General features: G+C 36.7%; 1 protein-coding gene across 1 annotated transcript in view; it reads right to left on the reverse strand.

Moving 5' to 3' along the window:
* The window catches only part of Dnah7 (dynein, axonemal, heavy chain 7), a 197,157-nt gene that overhangs the window by 17,349 nt on the left and 154,807 nt on the right, over positions 1-25,001 (reverse strand). The window contains exons 48-57 of the mRNA XM_013013366.1: positions 23,963-24,298; positions 19,910-20,036; positions 18,823-19,017; positions 16,637-16,729; positions 14,207-14,383; positions 11,399-11,560; positions 10,334-10,534; positions 5,633-5,794; positions 2,817-3,002; positions 1,755-1,892 (exon numbers count right to left, since the gene is read on the reverse strand). Of these exons, the coding sequence (XP_012868820.1) occupies positions 1,755-1,892; positions 2,817-3,002; positions 5,633-5,794; positions 10,334-10,534; positions 11,399-11,560; positions 14,207-14,383; positions 16,637-16,729; positions 18,823-19,017; positions 19,910-20,036; positions 23,963-24,298 (1,777 nt within the window). The remainder of the gene's footprint in view (positions 1-1,754; positions 1,893-2,816; positions 3,003-5,632; positions 5,795-10,333; positions 10,535-11,398; positions 11,561-14,206; positions 14,384-16,636; positions 16,730-18,822; positions 19,018-19,909; positions 20,037-23,962; positions 24,299-25,001) is intronic.

The raw sequence follows: 25,001 nt of genomic DNA on the forward strand, positions 1-25,001 counted from the left end.
CATTATAGAGTAGGTTAGAAATACAAGTGTCACAAACTCCATCACCAAAAACAGCACCCCACAACATCCTCTTCATTTTCGGCTTTTCAGCATCTTGGATGCCCTGCCTTCTCATTCTTACTTCGTTTTGTGAATGGAGGTAGAGAGCAGAGGACAGCAGTCCAAATCACAAGCTCTGAAGCCCAACTAGGGATAGCCACATTGGTTAGCCTTGAGTCTGTCTTCAAATGATATCAGCTGACTTTGGCTTAAGTATTTCATCTTTCTGTGCCTCGATTTTCTAGCTGTAAAATGGTAGTGATAATATTCCCCACCTGATATAAGAATCACATTGTTATATAAGCTTAGACCAGTGCATGGTAAGAACTATATAACATAAATATGGGTCATTATTATTTCACTCTGAATGCCCACAAAAAAAATCAGAATTCAGTTAGATAATCCTCTTGACTGACCATTTATCCTTAGTCTGTTAAAACTGTATATAATACAAGAGAACTCTAGCCAGGTGGATTAATTTGCTTTCATAAATGAAAAGAAACAAGTGAGTGTATCTGCTGAAAGAATCTTGACAAACAAGATTGGCTAGTATTCATTCAGATGTACTGATTTATGCCCACAATGTTTTAAATAAATGATTCTTCTTCCTTCCTGGGCCTACCAACAATCAGATGAATCTTTCTTCTAACCTTTTAAATTTATTTGTATATATTTTTTCCCTGTTGGTACTTGGGCTTGAACTCAGGACCTCATATTCTTGCTCTTGGATGGCTTTTTTGCTGATATGCTCCACATCCACTTCTGGTTTTTGGCTGGTTAAATGGAGCTGCCTGCCTGGGCTGGCTTTGAATTGTGAACTAAGAACCCAGTCTTTTCAGGGATCATAGGTGTGAGCCACTAGCACCCAGCTCATTCAGACTTCCTGCTGAATTTTGGGCCTCACACATCAGGCAATCTCGCATAATATTAGTGTGAAAGGAACTATTTCTATATAAATGAAATAAAATGCTCTGCAATATTTTATAAAGATGAATCATTACAATTAATTGCTGCTGAATTAGTAACAGACTATAAACTAGGTAAAATTCTAGACACATTCTGTTTTCAAACTGCTACTCAAGTGTATTTTGGGAATTTGTTTTGGCAGTACTGAGTATAAAACTCTATTTTCAACCTTAAAAAAACTGAAAAGGAACCAGATACTGGTAGCTTACGCCTATAATCCTAGATACTCAGAAGGCTGAGGTCTGAGGATCATGATTCAAAGCCAGCCTAGGCCAGAAACTCTATAATATTCATATCTCCAATAAAATACACAGAAAAAGACAGAAGTAGAACTGTGACTCTATTGGTAGAGCACTAGCCTTGAGAAAAAAAATATCAGGGATAGCACCTAGACCTTGAGTTCAAGCCCCAGGATAGACAGACAGACAGACAGACACACACACACACACACACACACAAAATATATTTACCATATATTTTGGTTCAAGCTTATGTAATACAGATAAACCATAATTCTATATGGAGGATGATACTCAAATATTCCAAAAGTAGATGGAAAAAAATCCACATGTGCATGTACTCTATTGTTTAATCTATGTGGATTGTATGTGAGTGTGTGTGTATTTTGTTTTCCTTTAAATGCGACTCTTCTTGAAAGAATGGTGCCCGGGGGCTCTCACGTGCTGGCACAAAGGCTCCAGGGCACATCTCTTACGGCTCTGGAGCCAGGTTCTGCCCAGATCACGCACCTGTGTAAGAAGAATGTTATCAAACAGCAGCTGAGTTTCTGACTGATCTTTAGTGATATCTGCATTGGCATTCATCCCAAAGATTTCTGGTAACGGGGTCAATGGCAGAGTCTTTGTGTATTCAATGTAGCTTTTGTGCTGCAAAGATAAATTAAAGTCAGGTTAAAAAAATCAGTTGCACGGTAGAATTATAAGTGGAAAAGAGATAATTTTCAAGAGTTAACATTTGCATGGATGAGCCTGTGAGGCTGCAATCTGAATGCTTTCATGTTCTTTCTGCCTGGGCCACAATATGAACGAGATTTGATTTTTTTTTTTAAAAAGGAAATGTACCATTCAGTTGGAATGTTTTTTTTTTTTTAATGAAAGGGACTTCTAACTTGAATTAGAAATTTCTTCCTGAGAAATTTATGCATTGCATTTTCCTGATGGTAATTAATCACAATAAAATCAATCTTTTCTGAATTGAACATAATAGTATAAATCTATTATCCTAATACTTGGAGGTTGAACAAGAAGGAAGCAAGTTTCAGGCCACCCTGGTTACATAGAGAAATCCTGTCTCAAAAAACTAATAATAGTAACAGTGATTATTATTGTTATTATTTCCAGTTTACTCAAATGTGCCTAATTCATAAAAGTAATAATTATCTGAAATTTTATTATTTGAAAACAGCCACTATTTGCATCTTCTTATGCACATGCATGCACATTTCATATTTTACATACGTTATGTTTAAAATTATATATTATTATATATTATGTTTAAAAATTCCATGCTTTCCTGGTGATCACAAAATCATATGCAAACATCCCTAACTGTGTATGGCAAAAGAGGTTTGGTTATTGGTGGTTTTATAACACAGTTGTGCATATCTATCTATCTCTCTCTCTCTTTCTCGCTCTCTCTCTCTATCTCTCTATCTATCTATCTTTTCCCCCACACCAGACAATTAGTCATTGGTGACTTTGCCTGAATCCCTCATACTGACTTGGTCTACCGTACCAGTGACCTAAGCTCTGGCTGGGATTGCTTTCAGGTTTCTCAAAGGGCACACCTACATCACCAGAAGGAGGGGCAAAATAGATGCCACTTGAGTCAAACTTGTATTCTGGATTCTGGACTAGTTCTGAATTGAAGAATTTGTTCAGAATGCTGCGCAGGGTGCGCCTGTCCCAGTCGTCCGTCACCCGGCCCCCATAGTTGCATTCACCAGTCATGTACCGCAGAGCATCATAAGGCAGTTCCTAAAATTAAGAGCTCAAGTCACCAGCTAGTAATTATCAGTATCAAATTACATGAAATTGTGTTTATTGTTGACACTTATTAGTAAACATGTTACCCAAAGTTTGCAATAATAAAACCAGGCACTGGTGGTTCATACCTATAATCCTACTTACTTAGGAGGCTGAAGTCTGAAGTTCAGGGTTCAAATCCAGCCTGGGCAGAAAAGTCTGTGAGACTCCGATCTCCAACTAACTACCCAAAAGGCAGAAGTGTAGCTATAGATCCAATAGTAGAGCACCAGACTTCATTGAAAAAGTCAAGTGAGAGTGTAAAGTCCTGAGTTCAAGCCCCATTACTGGAAAACACACAAATACACACACACACACTCATGCGCGCACACACACACGTTTGTGGTAATATAATTCCTTTATATATATTCTCTATTAATTGTGGCAGTGGAATTCCAGCCTCTGCCACCATCTTCACAAGGCCTTCTTCCCTGTGTGTGTGTGTCTAAAACTTGCTCCCTTTTAACAAAGGGAGCAATTGCTTCTAATTGCTTGCTGCTAATGAAGCCAGTTATACTGAATAACATTAAAGAATGATGTTAGCTATCTTGTTTTTGTAGATACCCTTTTTCAAGTTGGTAAGTTTCCCTCCATTTCTAGTTTACTAAGAATCTTTTTTTTTATGATGAATGCTGGATTTGTCAATGCCCTTTTCTATATGTACTTACACATTTGATTTTTTTTTATTTAGCTTGTGGATGTGATGATTTTAAAATGTTAAACTAGCCTTGCTATATCTAGACCCTTTCTTAGGTAGTGACTGTGAGCAGCTGAACCCAGGACCATATGCACGCTGCACAAATGCCCTACCATTGAGCTCTTTAAAAACCACACACACACACACACACACACACACACACACACACACACACATTAAATATATATGTATATATATAATATATATAATGTTTTATTTATATATATCTATAAACATTATATATATATATATATATATATATATATACACACACACACACACATAATGTTACCAGGGCTTAAACTACAGCCTGGCATTATGCCTTAGTCTTTTTTATCCAAGGCTGGTGGTGCTCTACTACGTGAGCCACAGTTCCACTTCTGGCTTTTTGACAGTTAATTGGAAATAAGAGTCTCTCTCAGACATTCCAGTCCACAAAAGCTCTGAACTATGATCCTCAGCTCTCAGCCTCCTATGCAGCTAGAATTACAGGCACAAGCCACCCAGTGCCCAGTGCCCAACTTGGTTTTTGTTTTTGTTTTTTCTTTCTTGAGAAGAGGTCTTGCTATGTAGCGAAGGCTGGCCTCAGATCCTTGATCCAACTACGTCAGCCTCCCAAGTGCTGGAATTGTAGGCATGTACCACCACGTAAGGCTTTGCCTACATATTTTTAAACTGATTCTTCACTACAGATTGTATTTCAATTCAGCATATGCTCTCCACGTATTTACAACAAATTACTGAATTCTTTTTTCTGTAGTAAAATGTATTATTTCAGTTCAAATACTTATTCAGGTACTTTATAATTGCACATTTTCCTGTATTGTGTATGTTACTTATATGTAAATTTTACCTTAAAAATAAATTAATCAAATTTATGTTTATTTGAATATTTCACTCAATATAGTCTCAATATGGTCTCAAGTCATTTTCTAAATTTATTCCATTTTAATAGAAAATAAGAATTCATCCAATGAGACGCAGAAGCTCAATGGTATTTCACGTGTCTCTGTAGCCACTTGGGTTCTGTGTATTTAATGCTAAGCTTCACCTTTGCTTTTTTTTGGTTCCCTCCTGTTTGCAAACCTTTTAAAAATAATAAAGTTTTTTTTGATACTTTATTAACTGAATGATTTTGTTAGGGTTTCCAGTTCTGCCAAAATTTAGATGACTCATTTTCCATATTTTTATAGATATTTGATTTAACTTAACAAAAAAAGTCAATCAAGGGTGCAAACACATTTAAACATCCAATAGTGAGCATGTCCCTGGGTAGGCTTGTGTAGTGTGGGGATGCCTGTGGGGGCGGGAAAGGGAGGGGCAGGAGGGGGTATGAGGGTTGTAGAGGAAGAGATGTGGTTGATGTGACATTGGGTTGTTTGGCTGCCTTTCAGAATCTGTGTTTCAGATTTAACACTGCTGGCTGAACTAGTTTGTTTTCCTGACAAATGGTCCAAAGAAACTCTGGAATGAAAATATAATGTCATTTCTCTAAAAACAAAGTCATGCTCCAGAAAAGAGGGAAATTGGTCTTTCCTTCCCCCTTCACCCCCAATTTGGAGCCCGGTTGACTTATGTTCTCAAGTCATTTTGAAAATAAATATGATACCATTACTTTTCAGACCTCCACCACTGTTTATGTGTCAAAATAAATGATAAAATATAGAGTCCTAAGAGACAAACTGACATCCTAACTACCTACCAGAGCAGTTATAATATGCTGTTATAGTAAAGTACTGTTTAATGAGCTGTTGGGATCTACCCTGCAATTTATTTTATAAGAACAGAATTAATCAGCAGTCCCTGCTCACTATACAAATACTTACAACATGATAAAGAGCAAAAAAAAAATAAGGTAATGTCCTTGCTGTGATTTTTATGATACCTCATACTGATTCAGGAACATGTGGAGTTGTTGTACACTGATTCTCAGATCAGTCTCATTGAATTCATAAGGAATATTCCATCCCAGTGGTCCAAATTTCCGTCTCTCTTGTACCAAAGCATGAAAGAAACAGAGGCCATAAAGCAATTTCTTAAATTCCTCCTATAATGAGAAAAATTTGGCCACATTGTTATTTTTCCTCACATTACATTTTATGTATCATATTTTAAAATAAGAGCAATTAAATTCCTTACTTATAAATAGCACAGGTAGGTATATAATCATACCAAAGCATAACTCGAACAGACTCTTCAAGCAAAAATATGCACATATGTAAACACGTCCAGTTGGCACACATTGCTTTGTGCATCATATGTTTGTGAAATATAACGGGCTCATTTAATTCAATGTTACGTTATAGAATTTTGGAGGTTCCAACTAAAACATCACAGGCATGAATTATGAGTTCCAATGGGTAGTACCAGAGAACCATGGAGAAATTTTACAGGAGATAATTGGAGCCAATTAGACAGCTCTAGAAGCCACACAAATGGTCACAATAGAGCTTGAGTAATTTGTGATTTCCTTGGACACAGTAACTGCTGCCTGGAAGCTCAGTCTCCTTACAACTGAAAGGACAGTATGAAGTCTACTTTCTAAGCTCAAGTTAGTGAGAAGGACTTATAACTAAATTGAAAAAGAAAAATAGGAGGCAAAAGAAAAATTGTACAAATTTAACCAAAGGAGGGATAGTGAGAGACCAAAGTCCTACAACTTGACAAAAGAAAGGTAACACAAATTTAACTAAAGAAAATGAAGTATATAGCATGCTGCGCTAATTCTAGAACTCTATGACTATATCAGAAAACTGATCAAATTAATTATTGTATGGGTGTGACTGAAAGCCAGATTTCTCAATGTAGAGGAAGGTACACATAAATATGGAATAAAGAAAAGCAAAATCATGTAACTATAACCCCTCTATACAGTATCTTTACAATAAAAATTTTTTTAAAAAGAATGCAAAAAACCCCCAACTTTGGGAAGATACCCTGAAACAAGAAATATTGGTGCAAGCCAGGCCCCAATGGCTCACGCCTGTAATCCTAGCTACTCAGGAGGCTGAGATCCAAAGATCGCGGTTCAAAGCCAGCCGGGGCAGGAAACTCTTATCTCCAATAAACCACTAGAAAACCAGAAGTGGAGCTGTGGCTCAAGCACTAGAGTGCTAGCCTTGAGCTGAAGAGCTCAGGGACAGTGCCCAAGCCCAGAGTTCAAGCCCCACGACTGACAAAAAAAAAAAAGTATTGGTGTGAATCAATCACTTCTAAAATATATATTTGCATATACACACATATACATGTACTTGCTTACATATATATATATATATGCTCAAATATCTGGACATTTGAATATATGTAAACATGTACATATTATCAAGTTCTCTCTAATGAACCAAACACAATATAGTAGCAATGAGCTCATCCAACAACCATGATCTCCAATGCAAGTAAATGGTGCTTTTCAGAAAAACAGTTGGTCTATGACTGGTGCAGAATAGGTACAAGATGAATCTAGAGCATCTTATATCAGAAAGTAAGGTGCTAATAATAAAGATTTTTTTTAAGAGATAGGAGCTGGGCACTGGTTCACCTCTGTAATCCTAGCTACTCAGGAGGTTGAGATCTGAGGATCGTGGTTCAAAGCCAGTCTGAGCAACAAAGCCTATGAAACTCTATCTCCAATTAACTACCAAAACACTGGAAATGAAGCTGTGGATAAAAATGGAAGAGCACTAGCCTTGAGCACAGAGACGGTACCCAGGCCCTGAGTTTAAGCACAAAAGAGAGAGATGGGATCTGAAGTAAGTACAGACGAACTAGTCTAAGGAGCTCCTATTGGCCAAATCAGAAACAGCACCAAAAGACCTAAATGTGATAACAAAATTACCATCAGGGAAAAGATCTCAGAAACTCTAAGTCAATATCAATAATAGATAAATAAATGTGAAGGTAGGAAGAACTATGGCATAGAGTATCAAGCATAACACATGCTGAGTCTGCAGTTGGGCCGTAATTGCTTTGCAATCATTAAGGGATTAACTCAGTCACTCAAGATACATGAATGGATACTAATCAGGATGGGGGCTGAGTCTAGATGAGGAACAAAATATTTCGTTGTCCTAAAATATCTCTCCACAGGCTGGTTATTAGTTGAAAGGAAGAAAATACCATTACACAATGGAGAAATCAGTAAATATTTGGTTCCAATGACAAAAACTAGCAATGCTAAAAATTAGCAAGATCAATTAGGGACAAAGAACATCATATACCTGTAGATGTGACATTCAAAGGTCATACTTAGTGACCTTAGTGTTTTGGCTTAGAATGAATAAATAATCTGAACGTAATCATGATAAAACATCAAACATACCTCAAATGCAAGAAAGTTTTTTTTTTTTTTAAGGAGGAAATAAGTCTTTCAGAAATGCCAGTGTCGTAAAGAAAGGCTAAAGGTATGTCCAGGTCAAGGAGGCAAAACAGTGCTGAGGGTGTAGATCAGCATTTGCCTAGCATGCACAAGGTCCAAAAACTAACAAATGAACTAACTATCTACCTAACTAGACAGATAGCAAAGAAATGCAGCATGTATTCATGGACGGGAGAAATGTTCCAAATGACATTCTTGCATTAGTATATAATAATAGAATATGAATGGTAGACTAACCATATTAGTGCATCTTTGTTAAATTTACTAAAGGGAAAAACTATACTATGATAATATCCCTATTATTAAAAATACTTGGCCACCACTAGCTTACATCTGTAATCCTAGCTACTTGTGATGCCAAGAACTAGAGGATTATGGTTTGATGCCAGCTTGTGGAGACTTTTTAGTTCATAGATGGAGTGGTAGTGCACACCTGTCATCTTAGCTGTGATAGGCAGTAGGCATATCTTCATCCAGAAACACACTGAGCAAGAAGTAAGATCCTATCTCAAAAAAAAAAAAAACATGCAAAAATGGGCTGGAGGCATGGCTCAGCAATAAAGTGTCTGACTAGCAGGAATAGGCTGTGAGTTCAAATCCAAGTATTGCCTCTGTGTGTGTGTGTGTGTGTGTGTGTGTGTGTGTGTGTACACAATGGGACTCTATCTCCTGCTGGTTCTATATTCACAGATTCAAACACGTCATATCGAAAATATTCAAGAGAAAGATTGTGATTTTTCTTATCATTATTCCCTAAACAAGGAAGAACAATATAACAATTGGCTTAGTATTTACAATGTATTGTGTGTTATAAATAATGGAGAGGCAACTTTAAGTATATAAAGGGAAGTGTGTAATTTATATGTAAACACTATGTTATTTTCCACAAGAAACTTCAGTATCTTCAGATTTTGTCAGCAGAGGGAGATCCTAGAACTCACCATCCATGGATATTGTCAGATGACTGATTATGTGCACACACACACACACATGCACACACACATACACACACACATACACACACGCAGAGGGGGAGGAACATACATAAATGCTAAGGCAAATAGGATAAAGCATTAACAAGAAGTGAATGCAGACAAAGGATATAGGGGCATTTCTTGTGCTGTACTTATATTTACGATACTTCCATAAGTTTAAAATTAGTTTCAAACAAACAAGTTTAAACAGAAAAAATGTAAGGGTCTGCGCTTTGGTATTTTAGGAGAGTTTGGTTTGGGCTATGATGTTTTGTAAATTCCTGGACTGCCAAAATCTATGACCAGTGCTGGAGATAACTTGATGTAGAAGAAAAGAAGATTTAAGTACATTACATAGAGAGGCTCTGTCCATCCGCTGTATTCAGAAATGCCCTCACCACCAAAGTGAGAATAATTTGTTCTCTCTGAGCCTAATCTATGCAAAAAACCAGTCGTATAACAGGTTTGGAAGCTTGGGATAAAATTTGACTTAGTTATGAATACAGGAACTTCCTTTTCACTAGTGTCCAAGCTTTTGTTTAATGAAAGTACTTCTTCATTTTTTTTATATTTTCATTTGATATGCACTTAACTCATATTTGGACACCAAGAATGTTAAGTCTTTTAATAGCAAAACTTACTAAGGTTCATAACCCCTTTTAAAAAGAAAATCTTCCATTTTTAATTATGGCAAAACACTGTGAAACAATTTTAGGTCACAGACATTCACACAGAATTGTAATCATGAAAGCAGTGGGGGGTTTTCCCTACTTGCCTGGTGATGCTGAAAAAGACCCTTATGAGTCCCATCCATCAAAAAGGAGAATCATTTTGGTTCTCATTATGGTTATATGGGGGAAATGCTTTTATGTTTTAATTTAGAGATATGGCTGTGAATAGCAAAGAGCTCAGTTAATATCCTGAAACGAGATTCTCCAACCTTGCAGATTTGTACCGGGAATGGCTTACAGCTGACTTTCTAAATAGGAAGCTACATTATTAATGACACCACATAAGATCTTAGCTGAGCAGGAGTGAGGCTGGTGCTAAAATTAAAATCAAATATTAATAAAATTGACTTCAGCACAGTGTCAATAATCAGTAATCAAAATCAACTGCACCACAGTGCAAGTGGCTGATTTAATTTGTAGTTTTACTCGGCGCACACTTCCTGATCACCAGAGGCCACTTGAACTGCTTCCCAGGACTGAGGTAACAAGACTTAGCCATTACTAACAGGCTTTTTGCAGCTGCCAAAGAATTCGGGGTCAGAGATTGGGTCCATGAGGTATGATCGGATGATATTAGCCCGTAAACCTTTCGGGGCTTCGTTGGTCATTTTCACGCCATTTTGCAGTACGGACACAGGAAAATTTGGAGATGGGTAACTGGTCAGCCAAAGTCGGAAATCAGGATGTGTTGTTTCTGGGCTTAACTCCTGGAAGAAAAATGAATCAGAAACAAAAAGAGTAAGTAAAACCCCAAGAAACAAAGTAAGATAATATGGGTAAGAGAAAGGTTGACAGAAGAAGCATTCATACATAGTGGAGATTTGTCACATTTTTTTTGCCAAAGCCTTAAATTCTGTTTCTGCCTCTGAACCAAAGAGTGTCCCTCTAAGGGGATCCAGTGCTGACCTTCTCCTGGATAAATTAACCCATATAACTATAATGCTCAGCCAAAAATGAGACCACCCCCAAATTTCTCCATCTGCACTGTTGTCACTGAAATGTTCTTGCTGTGGCCAGGCTACGAAAGTACCAGTGAAATCAGGTAAGTCCATTTAAGCCAAGCAGGGATTTAAAAATATAAGAGCATATTTTAAAGAGTAAGCAGGATTGGTATATCCCGAATCATCAGAAATTATCACTGTTAGTTCTATTTGATTAAGGGGTCAGCCTTGAACCATGGAGGGTAATAGTAAAGCTTTAATTAGCACAATTATATAAGGCCTAGGTATACTACCATGGGCCTGGTGTACTGCTGCAAAAGTTAAATTAGGCTATGTCTCTCCTGTGATTGCTTCTCATGTGTGAATCTAGTCCTCTGAATTAGGGATCTTCTCATCTCATTGGATGCACCCTTAGCTGTATTAAGGGAAATCTAGTAAGGCCTGTGTGCCTTCTTATGTTCCCCCTCATAACCTCTGCATTCAAGCACATACCTCCTGTGATCCTGCCTTGCCAGTAAGATGCAATCCTTCAAATTAGAGGTTGGGAAGAAGGGCCTTGAATGACATGCATTCCCCCTATTAGCTTGAAGGAATATAATCTAGGAAATAAATATACACTTCCATTTTTACCTCACAGACTTTCTCCAGGGTTGGCATCCAAGAGGTGGCAAGGTGGCAGTTCTGAAGAACCACCCATGTTCCTTCTTTGACAGCTTTTTCTACCATCTTCATAGCGATAGGCCCTTGGCCTTGACCAAGAGATAATGAGCTAAGTTTTGAGCCTCCATACCCCTGTGTACAAGAACAATAAAGATGCTATTTAACATCATGTTTTTAGAAGAATCAATATTATTATTACAAAACAATTAAACTGTTAAAGAGTAATCATTAACATTGCCCAAATTTTCAAATATAAACATTTTAGAGTAGCAAACAGATGAAAAGTCAGCATATAGGGAACAATTATGGTAACAAGTAGAAAACTCTTTAGTGTCTTTGTGTTGAAATAACACAGAAAAATATATGAAGAAGACCTTTAGAGCAACAAGAAAATGAAGAGGATTGGCTGTCTCATAGCAATTCCTAAAATCCAAAGCTTAACAGACAAATATGAATGCATAAATGAGCTTGTTCAGGCTGGTGCTTAGTAGATTTTAACTAATTTGGCTCCTGCATAAAATTAAGAGAAGGGTGTCGGTGGTTCACACCTATAATCCTAGCTGTGCAGGAGACTGAGATCTGAGGACAGTCTTCAAAGCCAGCCTGGGCAGGAAAGGCTGTGAGACTCTTATCTCCAGTTAACCACCAGAAAACCGAAAGTGGTGCTGTGGCTCAAAGTGGCAGAGTGCTGGCTTTGAGCGAAAATGCTCAGGGACAGTGCTCAGGTCCTGAGTTCGAGCCCCACGACCAATAAAAAAAAATAAAAACAAATTAACCATTGATTCCCATTTAAAAGGTTACTTTAAAAGTCCTCTGAGAATGCTTCCCTAGAATTGAGTTCTACTCAATTCCAATTCATTTGTGGTTTTGTAATCTCTCTCTTTTTCAGAGTATTTATTATCAGACTTTCTCTTTGGAAGGGACCTCAAGTTGTGGTAGCAGCAGAAGAGTAGAGTACTGGGATCTTTCTGAATACCCATGGCTTAATGTCACTAACTGCTATTGTTTCTGGAAGAAGTAGAGAAAATGAGGACATGCATGTAGAGAAAGTGAAGATACTCAGGGAGATAAGTGAGGACATGCAGCCAGGCGTTGGTGGCTCACACCTGTAATCTTAGTCAGGAGGCTGAGAGCTGAGGACTGCAGTTTGAAGCCATCTCAAGCAGAAAAGTCTCCTTGAGACTCTTATCTCCTATTAACCACTCAAATCCAGAAGTGGCACTGTGGCTCAAGTGGTAAAGCACAAGCTTTGAGCACAAAGAGGCTCAGGGACAGCACCCAGTCCCTGAGTTCAAGCCACATAAACAACAACAACAACAAAAAGTAAAGAAAAGAAAGAAAGAAGAAAGAAAGAGAAAGAAAGAAAGAAAAAGGATATGTTCGGAGAGAAAATGAAGCATGCATGGAGCAGTGCCTACATAGTAATCAGAGAATGAGTAAAGTGAATCCACTTACAGTTAATACTTTGAGACATCTCTACCACATCTCTACCACTTCTACTCTGGACCTCCTCCCACTGTCTTTCCCCTTCTTTCTGGATTTTACTAGTCCCTCTGACTAATGTCTTGCTTCCATATTACATGCCTCAAATTAATTAACATGGATTTATGAACAGCAAATTCAATCATGTCACTTTGTTACTTAAAGTCCCACCAGTTTTTCCACTTCACTCAGTCATTGGTGTAGCCTAAAAGACCCAACATAATCAGCACCCTAACTCTTCTCAGACCTCATCTCCTCCAATCATGACAGCCATGTCCCAAGACGCTTTGACAAACAGCTAAGTTCGACAGTAGGCAATAAATCCTCCCAAATGTAAGAATTACATCCATGCAAAAAAAAGGTCCATTAAAGTATAAACTGGCCTAGCGTAGTACTTTAAAAGGCTATGCCTACATGCCTTAGTATTCTTGTGAAGTACAGATAACCAGATACCGATTACTTCTTAAGTAAGTTCTGTAAGAGTGAAAGAGAAAATGTATAATAACGTCTAGAAAAGTTAATATGTTATGCACTCAGTATAAGTGTTGGTGTTGATTTAAAAGAATTCACTAGCATTACCACACAAAGGTTAATAACCTTGTGGCTGCACCACAAGGGGAAAAAGAATCAACTCAGAAATGCTCAAATACTGATAATTTCTTCTTTTTCTATACCATATGACCATTTATGGGGGAATTTATTTGAATAATAATAATTTGAATAATAATTATTATAGTGAAATTGATAATTTCATAAGTTATTTGATAATTTAAGTAATGATTTGAGTAATAATTATGGTAAATTTATTTGAATAATACACTTTTGCTTTATACCATTAGAACATCTATAATGAATTTATTTGAATAATTTTTATGTCTAAAAATGTAGATAGTAAGACATGTTTCACTCTGGCAAGGTCACTACAATGCATAGCTGTTCTGGAAAGTCAGAGACTAGGAGAGGGGCAGGATCACACCAAGTCACTGTCCACCCCAAGTCAACACAAGCTCAGGTCCTAGTACAAATGATGCCACAGAGTTCCATGCTGATGTCCAAACAGAATGCAAGCACATGCCCCTCCATTCTAAATTCTCCTTTTATAATTTGCGTAAGGACTGAGGACTGGTCATTTAAATATCATTTCTCTTGGGATTCTTCCAACCTCTGGAACCCCAAGCCTTTCATGAACTGAGTGACAGCTTTTCCTTTCTTTCATACCTGAAGTTTTAATTGTAACCAAATATTCCTTTACAAAAGCAGTAAGAATATCAGATAACTCCATCTGTTGTAAGATACCTGGTCATCAGAAAATTTTAGAAGGGCAGCCATGGGATCTGCTCCAGGAGAGAGTATGAAAATTAGAGGTGCACAACAGTTACTATCTCCAAATGCCTTGGATAAATCAAATGGAGGTGGCTCAATAAATGCACGCCCCAATTTGTTGGTTATAAACTCTTGCAGCATTGGAATAACCTAGAAAAAGACAAAAATATATTTACAACAAAGTTCAAAAATCCTTTAAAAACATTAAAAATGTTCATATTTTACATTTATTTATGTATTATTGGTATTGACTTAGAATTTCTGAGATCTTTTCCCCAATGATTTATAGTTTGTTACCACATTTATGTCTTTTGGTGCTAATTGTTTCTGATTTGGCCAATAGGTACTCCTTAGACTAGTTCATCTATACTTATTTTAGATCCCATCTCTCTATTTTTTGCTAGTCCTGAGGCTTGAACTCGGGGACTGGGTACTGTCCCTGAGGTTTTGTGTTCAAGATTAGTGCTCTTCCACTTTGAGCAACAGTGCCAATTTCCAGTCTTCTGGTGGTTAATTGGAGATGAGTTTTATGGCCTTTCCAGCCTGGTCTACTTTTAAACCATGATCCTCAGATCTCAGCCTCCTGAGTAACTAGGGTTACAGGTGTGAGACACCAGAATCTGGCCACGGCTTCACTTTTAATGTTAGAATCAAACAAATCTTGCTTGCTCCCAAGACTGAACTGTTACCTCCTGATGTAAATGAAGCTGTGCAAGTTATTTATGCAAAGCAATTTCATATTATGCCAGCATTAGTTTGTAAAATGAAATCTGTCAGTAACAAAAGTTATAGATTAATTTAGGCAGCCATCTTCCCAAAGGCAGGAAAGAAGTTTGTGGACTTCCATTTACAATTTTCTATTTATTGCAGATTCCTCCATGATTTATCTGAGATTAGACAAATATATTAACTTATATTTGACATGTTCCTTATTGAAACCTGATTAATTTACTTTTTGTTTGCATTTAGAAGGAAAGAACTGTGTATAGTAGCTATTTAGATGGTAAATGGGCTCCAAACATCCCAAACCCCAGTATAAATCTGTTTAGTATGCTTCTTTTGTCAATAAAACATCAACTATTTAATTGTAAGGTATTGGCCTATCTTACCAGTAATTCAGTAAGGATCTTTTATATTTTTCTCAACTAGAACATTTTGAAGGTCTGGCATTTGTGGTATGTTACCACTGAGAGAAGTTGCATTTTGAGAGGATATTACTCCTCTCCTCCTTCCCGCCACCTGCCAATACACAAGAGTTGATCTAACAAAATATACTGTCAAAAGTTGTCACTACCTTGTGGTGACACATCCAATATCTTGACTTAGAGATGGCAAAGAAATAAGATCTATGGACTGCAAGCTCAAATATTAGCTCCTGAAACCACTGATTCTTTCTCTAATACGCTGATAACCTTTTTATTTTGAAAACTCCCCTTTAAAAACATATTGTCAAAATAGATGGTATGTTTTATAACATACAGATTCCACAATCATCAAATCACCACAAGCATTAGAGGACCTGGTAACACAAAGATGAAAGGGTTTTGAAGTTCTTAGATAACATAATGGCATCGTAATAATTATTTGTATTAATATTTAATAGCTTGGTTTTTGTAAGTTGTAGAGCTTGAACTCTGGGCCTGGGTACTTCCCCTATTTTAATATTTATAATCTTTTAATATTCATATAAATATTTACATAATAGTAATATTATGCCAACATTTATATTTTGATATTTGTATGGATAAATTTACAATAATGTTATATTAAAGGCATAGTATGATGGAATAGATAATGGTAATTAGTTAATTGTTTCAGGACAGACTGAGTTTAGCTCTAGTTACAAGCATTTCTTCATTGTGCTGACATTACAATGAAATCTTTTTTCTTGACTGTGAAAAGAAATAAGGTGTGCAGGTAACCAACCCTCTGTGTGCTGGCTCAGCAATCGAGAGTGTTTAAAGCACTTAGAAGTCAACACATGACCACAATTTTGGTGTCAGGAAGGTGATTTAAAGAGACTCACACTAGCAGTTAAGTGCTTATGCCTTGACACTTCTGTGTACATTTTCTTGGCTCAAAAAGGTTCTGTGGCCCAAATCTCTCTACTTTAAGTGTACATAGAAAGAGAGAAAAGCCAGAAATATTAGTAAGTAGCCTTGTCTATACACTTGCACGTGTATCCAAGGAAAATGGAAAAGCTCTAGAGGAGATTGGTGATATCCCTGAAAAGTTACAAGGTAGAGGACCAATGTATTGGGCAGAATAAATTTAATGTTCCCTGATTTGAAAACAAACACAATAACCCCATATGAACATAAGGGAACAGATAACCCACATGGAATGGGTTGTGTAGAGAGAAGGGACAGAACTTGTGGAACTGCTTCCAAAGCTCACATTTACCTTGTCCGGCCTTAAGCAACGAATGATGAGCATCCTTTGAAACTCATCCATTTTATCTTCCCATTCTTCAGGGAACAACTCATGGTGTGGATCCTAAAATGACAATGCATGCAGCTCAGTGTCAGATATGTTTGAAAAGGAATGGTATTTTGACATATAAAGCCATTCTTAGAGCATACATATAATAACTCAGTGAAATCAAGAGTGCCTGGGAAGATCTTACTACTTTATTAAAGTTGAGGCAAAGTTACTGTCAACATTGATACCTTTGCAACTTCAGGGTAAACTACGTGGTTTCTCAAGTCATACATCTCCATGTCTCAACATAGTTTATTCAATTTCAATTTAAAATTAGCAAAAAGTAGTCAGGCAATGGTGGTTCATACATGTTCCGCTAGCTACTTGGGAGACTTAGATGAGAAGGACTTCAGTTCAAGGCCAGCTTGGGCATATACACAAGACTTTGTCTCAACCAATAACTGGGCACAGTAGTTCATGCCTGTCATTCCAGCTCAGTAGGAGGCTGAGGTCAGGTGGATCACAGTTACAGGCTAACCCAGGCAGCAAAGTCTGCAAGATTGCATTTTCAGTAAAAAGAAGCTGGGTGTGATGGCACACACTTGTCATCTCAGCTATGATGTATAGTTATAGCCTAAAATAGGTGAATCAAGGTCCAGGGCTTGAAATGAGACTGTATCTTAAAAAAATAACCAGTACAGTGGCCTGGGAAGGTGGCTCAGTGGTAGAGCGCTTGCCTTGCATGCATGAGGCCCTGGGTTTGATTCCTTAGCACCACATAAGCAAAAAGAAAAAAGCCGGAAGTGGCGCTGTGGCGCAAGTGCTCAGGCCCAGAGTTCAGATCTCATGACTGACCAAAAAAAACCTCAACAAACTAGTACAGCCAGGCACCCGTGGCTCACAGCTCTAAACCTAGCCACTCAGAATGTCTGGACATGAAAATCTGACCAGCAAAAAGCTGAACATGAAGGTGTGGTTCATGTGGTAGAGGTACACTTGAGAGTTCAAGCCCTGTACTACCACACGTGCACGCACACACACACACACACACACACACACACACACAGAGGAAAAAAAGTACTAGAGGTATGGCTCAATGGTAAATATCTGATTGCATATGAGTCCCTGAGTTCAAATTCCAGTACCATTAAAAATAAAGCATGCACATTTATTACTAATAAGGAGAAACTCAACAGTGATCTATTGTACAGATGTGAGTTCATGTATGGACACAACCAATCTATGAGTCACTGTTTTAAACTACCACCTAGTCCCTTTCTTCAAATGGAAAAATATTATCTTGTTTCCCACCTTCAGAAAATATAAACCACACCTGTTTGATAAAGATTTATTTACTTAAATTGCAAAACATCTAAAATGATAATGAACAAATATGGCATAGAAATGCAAAAGAGAATTGTGTGTGTGTGTGTGTGTGTGTGTGTGTGTGTGTGTGTGTGTGTGTGTGTGTGCTAGCCCTAGGATTTGAACTCAAGGCCTGGGCACTGTCCTTGATCTTTTTTTGGGGGGGGGTCTGGTCATGGGGCCTGAACTCTGGGCATGGGCGCTGTCCCTGAGTTCTTCAGCTCAAGGCTAGCGCTCTACCACTTGAGCCACAGCACCACTTCTGGCTTGTTTTTTTCTTTTTGCTGATGTGGTGCTGAGGAATCAAACCCAGGGCTTCATGCATGCAAAGCAAGCGCACTACCACTGAGCCACCTTCCCAACCCTGTCCTTGATCTTTTTTGTTCAAGGTTGGTGCTCTATCACTGAGCCACAGCTTCACTTCCAGATTTTTGGTGGTTAACTGGAGATAAGAATCTCACAGTTTTCTGCCTGGGTCAGCTTTCAACCATGATCCTCAGATCTCAAGCCTCATGAGCAGCTCGTATTACAGGCTTGAGCCACCGGTGCCTAATTGCAAAATAACATTTTTAAGGAGCCTGTAGGTATTTTCATTTCTATACATTTCAAGAAGTTTTGATGGAAACTTAAATACAGCCACTGATTGGAAAGGTGGGGATAACATGAGTTACAACCTGTATTTTACCATCTGACCAGTTCATTAAAACTTATTTAACGCTTGCTTTTATGTAAAGGTAAAGATGAGTTATTTAACACTATTTTCTCCATTAAAATATTTTGGAATAAGTAAACATAAAACATACCAAACTATCATATACAACTTTCCACTCATCTTTTAATTGCGCGAAGTCCTTGCGAATATTCTTGAAGGAAGATAAGTCATCTAGCCGGCATATCTCGTCCCAGGACTTTTGAGGAAGCCATGCACAAGGGTTGGTAAAAGGATTATCAAGTCCAATTCCTCCGGTGAGAAGAAATCGCCATTCAGTTTTATTTATCTTTGGAGAGCAAGGTGGCATACAGAGTCACAAATGGAACCCTCATAAACTAGTCAGTTTATGACTGTTTTAAGAGTTGAGTGCTGACTTTACAAGTTTCAAATATGGTCCCCATGAAATTCTTAACCATGATAGCCCAGTATTCAATCATGAGAAACCTATTACCAATATCCAAAATAGTTCCATTTTCAGTAACTAATTTTATTCATTTTCCTCCCAACTGGCCAGTTTAAAACATGAAAATCTGAATATATTCCACTTAAATATATCTTTTTCAAAATGACTCCTTAAAGTCCTATCAGCTATAAAAATAGTAAAAAGATAGAAAACCCTCAATCTGCTACAATTTTCAGTTATTTTCCTTAAAATGTAATGAGTTAATATGAAACTCCTACGTGAAATACAAAGCTTTAAATCTTTCAGAAGTTAACTTATACATTAATATATGAAATAAAAATGTCTCACATAAATATGTAGTGACTATACAACATGTTTCTTCTGAAAGTGTTTCCTACATTTTCAGTGAATAGATTTTTTTAAATCGCAGAAATTTACATAAGATAATGGTGGGATTTAACACAGGTCTTAAAATATTACCATTTAAATTATTAGTTGGTGAGAACATATGTAGACATAACTAGCAAACATGTGCATGTTGTATGAGAGTCAGAAACATCTATTTTTAACCTAAAATGTGTACATTTCAGAGACAGTAACCATATTCTGAGCTAGGTTTATAGTTTACTTCTGTGAAGTTGAGTCTTATTCAAATGCCCTGCCTTAACTACACAATCACTAATATTATGTTTTCACTATTTACAATTTTAAGCAGGCATTCGCATGCAATGAGAATGTTGATAAATCACTGTTCGTGTGATGGCGTTTCACTGACCGCATTGTCATGGATCAGCAGATTCACAGTGAGGCAGAAGGAAAAGAGCAGCTTGTCCTTTTCAAAAAGCGACCGGCAGATGTTCACATAGAGTGAATAAGTGAAGTGGTCTTTGAGAATCTGAAGCCTAAGAGACAACAGAAAAATAAAGAAGTTATGCCTTGAAAGAAAAATGTTCTTAAGAAAACCCATTGTAAACCATTTGAATGTAAATTCTTTTAGTAAAATTTCTGGTCAGTTACTCCACACTCCCCAAGCAATGAAGGATCTTCATTAACTAGGTACATCAATTTGAGAGCTATGCAATGGAGAAACACAGCAGTTGAATTGCATTTTACTGTCCACTGATTTTTTTTCTCAATCTTGGGGCTTAAATTCAGGGCCTGAGCACTCTCCCTGAGCTTTTTGCTCAAGTTAGTGCTGTACTGCTTGAGCCACAGTTCCACTTCCAGATTTGTGGTGGTTAATTGGAAAAAAGAGTCTCACAGACTGGCTTTGAACTGAGATTCTCTCCTACAGTCGTTTCCTTATTCAGCTCATAAACTCCAATGCATTGCATTTTATAAATAAGATCAACCAAATCCTTATGGCAATCATACAATATCTATCAAAGTAGCAGTAACATACTCTTGCTGTCTTATATGTGTGATTAGTAATTATCAAAAATCAAAAAAATGAAATTCACTTATATACTTGAGTCAAGAGTAAACAAGATGTAATTTTAGAGCAACAGAAAGATTCTCAGTTTGGTAGAGTAATATTTAATAGTCACATGTACTTTATGCTTTTGGTAGAGTTGAGTCCAATATTTTGCTAAAGTCCAGAGGTTATGTTTGTCGAGGATAAGCTGATACTGTGCTTGAGATTTAACATGTCATCTACCTCTAAAGATTAGTGTACTGAAAAGCTGATCACCAGCTGGTGGTGATATTTTTAGAAGGAGGAAGTAAGTTGTTAGAGGTGGGTCCTTGGCTCCTTCCTTCTCTCTTTGCTTCCTGTCCTACATTAGATGAATTTATGATAACACGTCTCTGTCACTGTGCTGTCCTGCTCATGTGCATGAGGCCAAGCAACCATGGACTGAACCCTCTGAATCCATGAGTCAAAATAACTCCTTCTTCCCTTAAGCTGTCTCTCTAAGGTGTTTTGGTCACAGTGACAAACAATAACCAGTACAGCAGATAAACATGTCATCCCTATGACAGCTCATTCTCTTTCATTCTTGGCAAGTAGTGTTCAGTTGGAAACTTTTTATTGAAAATGATTGAATAGAACTGGGTAAAAGTTTCTCAATAATTGTAGCTGGTGAAGAATATTATTTAAGAATATTATATTTCCATTCCTAGATAGAGACTCACCAGAGATGTGTACTCATCTGCATGAAAACTCATCACAGGAATGTTTAAGGCAGAAAAAAATTTATAACAACACTAAGCTGAAATATCCTCAACAGTAGAATGGATGCATGCTTTGGATGAAGTGTTAGTTCAAATAAAAACAAAAAAAAATAAGAGGCTTAGATCTGCTGTTGGAAATTAGGAATTATTTTCCTTTCTTCCTTTTTCTTAGAGCATTTATGGTAGAGCACCCCAACTTTTCAATATGTTCTTTTCTCTTTAAAACATTCCCAAAACCATCAAAACCTTAAAAAGTCTTCAATTTATGTCCCAGGAATGTCTTTCCCACAGGCCTGAAAACCCAGCTCTGAAACATCAGGTATATAGCACTTTAGTTCAATAACAGAAAAGAATCTCTTGCCATGCTAGTATAAAAGTGTGTATTTCATCCAGATAAAGCTTCTTTGTCAACACAGATAATTATCTCAACTAACAGGCAGAGTTAGGATGCACTGTGACTCTGTACTTGGCTACCATAAGGAAATGAGAACTCTTTTATCTGTCTTTCCAGTCTCGAGTTCTAGTTTCATGCTTATGTAGTAATGAAACTGCTTTCTTTCTCCACTACCTTTCTGAAAAGGATTTCTGAGTTTGGAGAGGACTCAGATTTTAATTATACTTCCTCACCAATAGTCACATAATGGAGTAATGTCAAAATGAAAAGAAAAAAACACTGAAAGATACCAAACAATATGAGCGAATTACACAAGCACAGTGTGGAGTACAAAATGCCAGACACAGAAAAACCCACACAGTGATCCTATTGTATAAGGTTCTGAAGCAGTCAGGCCTTTTCTATGTTTGGTGTTAGATAGAGCAGGACTAGGGGAACCTTGGGAGAGGGAAGTCAGTGACTTCCTGCGTAGTGTTCACTGGGCTGTGGATAATGTGCTGTGTCTTGAGCTGCAGGCTAGTTGCATAGGTGGAGGTGGTCTCATTTTTGAAAATTCACTAATTCCTTCACATTTCTGGAAGCATGATAATAACTTCAGTAAAAGCTTTAAATTTTCTCTAGTTACCCTTAGTTTATTTATTATTATCATACATATTATTTTCATTATTTCTAAATTAACTCGTAAGGCCCAATTATTTTCTAGACTTCATTCAAATGAACATCTGGGTAAAAGTATTTGATTTTCTTTGAATCTTAGGACTTTATGATACTTATGAACCAACAACTGTCATATTTTAGAAGGTTTCTAACTAGATATAGTAAAATAAAGGACTAAGAGTTATGTTTGGAGCATCAAATTGTCTTAAATTTTAATTCTTATGTAAAAGTATGCCCTAATATGGTACATCAAAGAAATCATCTTCTCCAGACTTCAAAAGATACCCATGTTTTAAACTAATTAGAGGGTAATATTAAGGCAGTTACTGTTTAAGAAAGGCTGAAATTCAGAATTTCAGTGAAAAGTTGAATTCTGATATAAGAAGTTTTCATGTGATTAGCCTTGTAATAGTGGTAGAATTTGAAAAAAAAATCTAGGGAACTTGGACTCTAGAGTGAAAGCCAAATATGCATGTTTAGTTAAGTAAAATAGAATGCAGGAAGCCAGGAAACATAAACAAAGATCATGTAAAATATCTCACATTTTGCTAACTGAAGATTTTCAGGAAGAAATAGAGAAATAATATAAACCCCTTTCAAAATCATCATGTACAAATGAAATATATGCTCTGTCATCATGCACTCCTGCCCAGGAGGAAACTCTCCTTTTTCTCCTTTTCTGTTTCTCATAGCTATCTCAATTTTTTTCTTTTCTTTTTTTTTTTTGCCACACACAAAGTGTTAGCTGTCTATTTTATTAGTCTAATATTTTAGTTTGCAATAATGAATGATACTAACAAATTCACTTTAAGAATACTCAAACTTTCAGATTTCTGCCATGACAAATAAAAGGAATTCAGTTTTCAGTGAGATTGGCATTTCAGATTTCTAAAAGTTATTCTTACCTAGATATGAAGAATAAAGCAAACAAAGTATTTAGGTTCAGGATAATTGGAAAATATATAAAGTGCTAGTTCCAATTATTATCAGTAATAATCTTAGACTCTACTAAAACAATAGGCTAGACAAAATCTTAGTAAAATTTCAATCTTATTCTCTCATATAGTTACTATTAATTTTTTAAATCCTTTACTTATTGTAATAGCTAAGAGTAAAATAAAGCATTTTATGTAGATAATAATAAAATAAAAGAAGCTTAGTTACAAAAAATAATCACAGTAAGATTTGAGTTTTATCAGCCTAGTATCTGGCCAATTTTATACATGTTTGTATCAAGATGTGTAACTGCTGGTTTTGAAAGACAAGCTCAAAGAGTAAGAGAAATATTTTCTGAGATTAATAACTGCTCTTTCTACATCTCCAACAATCAATGTATTTTGCAATGATAAATAAGGACAGGATTTTCCCTTATTCTGGAGATATATTACAATCCTTTTTCTCTGTAGACAATTTTTTGACAGACTAACTTTGGTTACCTCTGTTCAGTTTCTGTCAAATTTACTTACAATTTATTTACAAATTTATTTAAAATAAACAAAGATAAAAGAGTAAGCTGTGGTAATGTTCACATTCGGAAACAATGAAAGTCACAAATTATTAATATTCATAACTTATTTAGTTCTGATTAATATTTCTTTTACCTACCTATTTTGTAACACTTCTGATTTCTCTGAATTTTCAATGGATAGGATAAAAAGGTTAATAAACCAGACTAGTGAATACTGGTACATAGGCTCGATGTTGGCTAAATCAGCGATAGAGAAAAACAGGATAGAGGAATGGATGGCAATAGGGCGGTAACCCATGCGGGTGGAATCGATCTTTTTTTCTGTTTCTTCGGCCACTTCTTGCTTTTGAGAAATCTCATTAGCCAAGGCCTTAGAGGATGATAATATCTTAAGAGCAGTTTCATCTTCTAATATGTTGCCTTCTGAAGATGAAAGAACTTCTAAAATCTTGTCTTCTATTTCTTTTAACTGCCTGGAATAGAACACAGCTTTCTCAGAAGAAGAAGACATCATTTACAATCACTTCACATATATATGGTCTTTTAACAGTAACAAAGAACTCGTAAACTAAAGGAATGCATCGCTTTGTGATAAATGTCTACAATGGCAATGTTGTATAATTAATTTCTTATCTTACAAAATGTCACAAAGACTGCTCAGTTCCTGCTCCAGTCCCACTTTAATGATCACTTATGTGGTTCCTCAAGAGAAGCATAGCAAGCTGATCTGCTCTGCCCCTGGGTGCTGCAAGTCAGAACGAACATTTATTTCCTGAAATTTTACACGACGTACAAAGTTCTCCCCTTCCTACCTGTAATATGCAGATTGTTGATGGGGTACATTCAATCCTAAACATCTCTGATTACATAAAAACACTGTAACCTCTCTGTTAAAATATTGAAAAAGTTGAAGTTACGGGTTGTTTTTTGTGGTTTTTTTTTTTTTTAACTTGGGGCAGGCCTTCTAGTTCTAGTGTCTAAGAACACTCAGTGATATCACACTGAGTGAATGTAGAAGGTTGTTATTCCTTACATTTAAAAGTTTTTCGATAAAAACAATTCTTAAAATTCTTAACACAAGGAGGTTCCTCAAAAGACTTCACATAGAACTCCCCTATGACCCAGCAATCCCACTTTTGGGCATTTACCCAAATGCTTACAAACAAGACCACACTA

Source organism: Dipodomys ordii, unplaced genomic scaffold, assembly GCF_000151885.1.
Source record: "Dipodomys ordii isolate 6190 unplaced genomic scaffold, Dord_2.0 Scaffold1, whole genome shotgun sequence".
NCBI lineage: Eukaryota > Metazoa > Chordata > Mammalia > Rodentia > Heteromyidae > Dipodomys > Dipodomys ordii.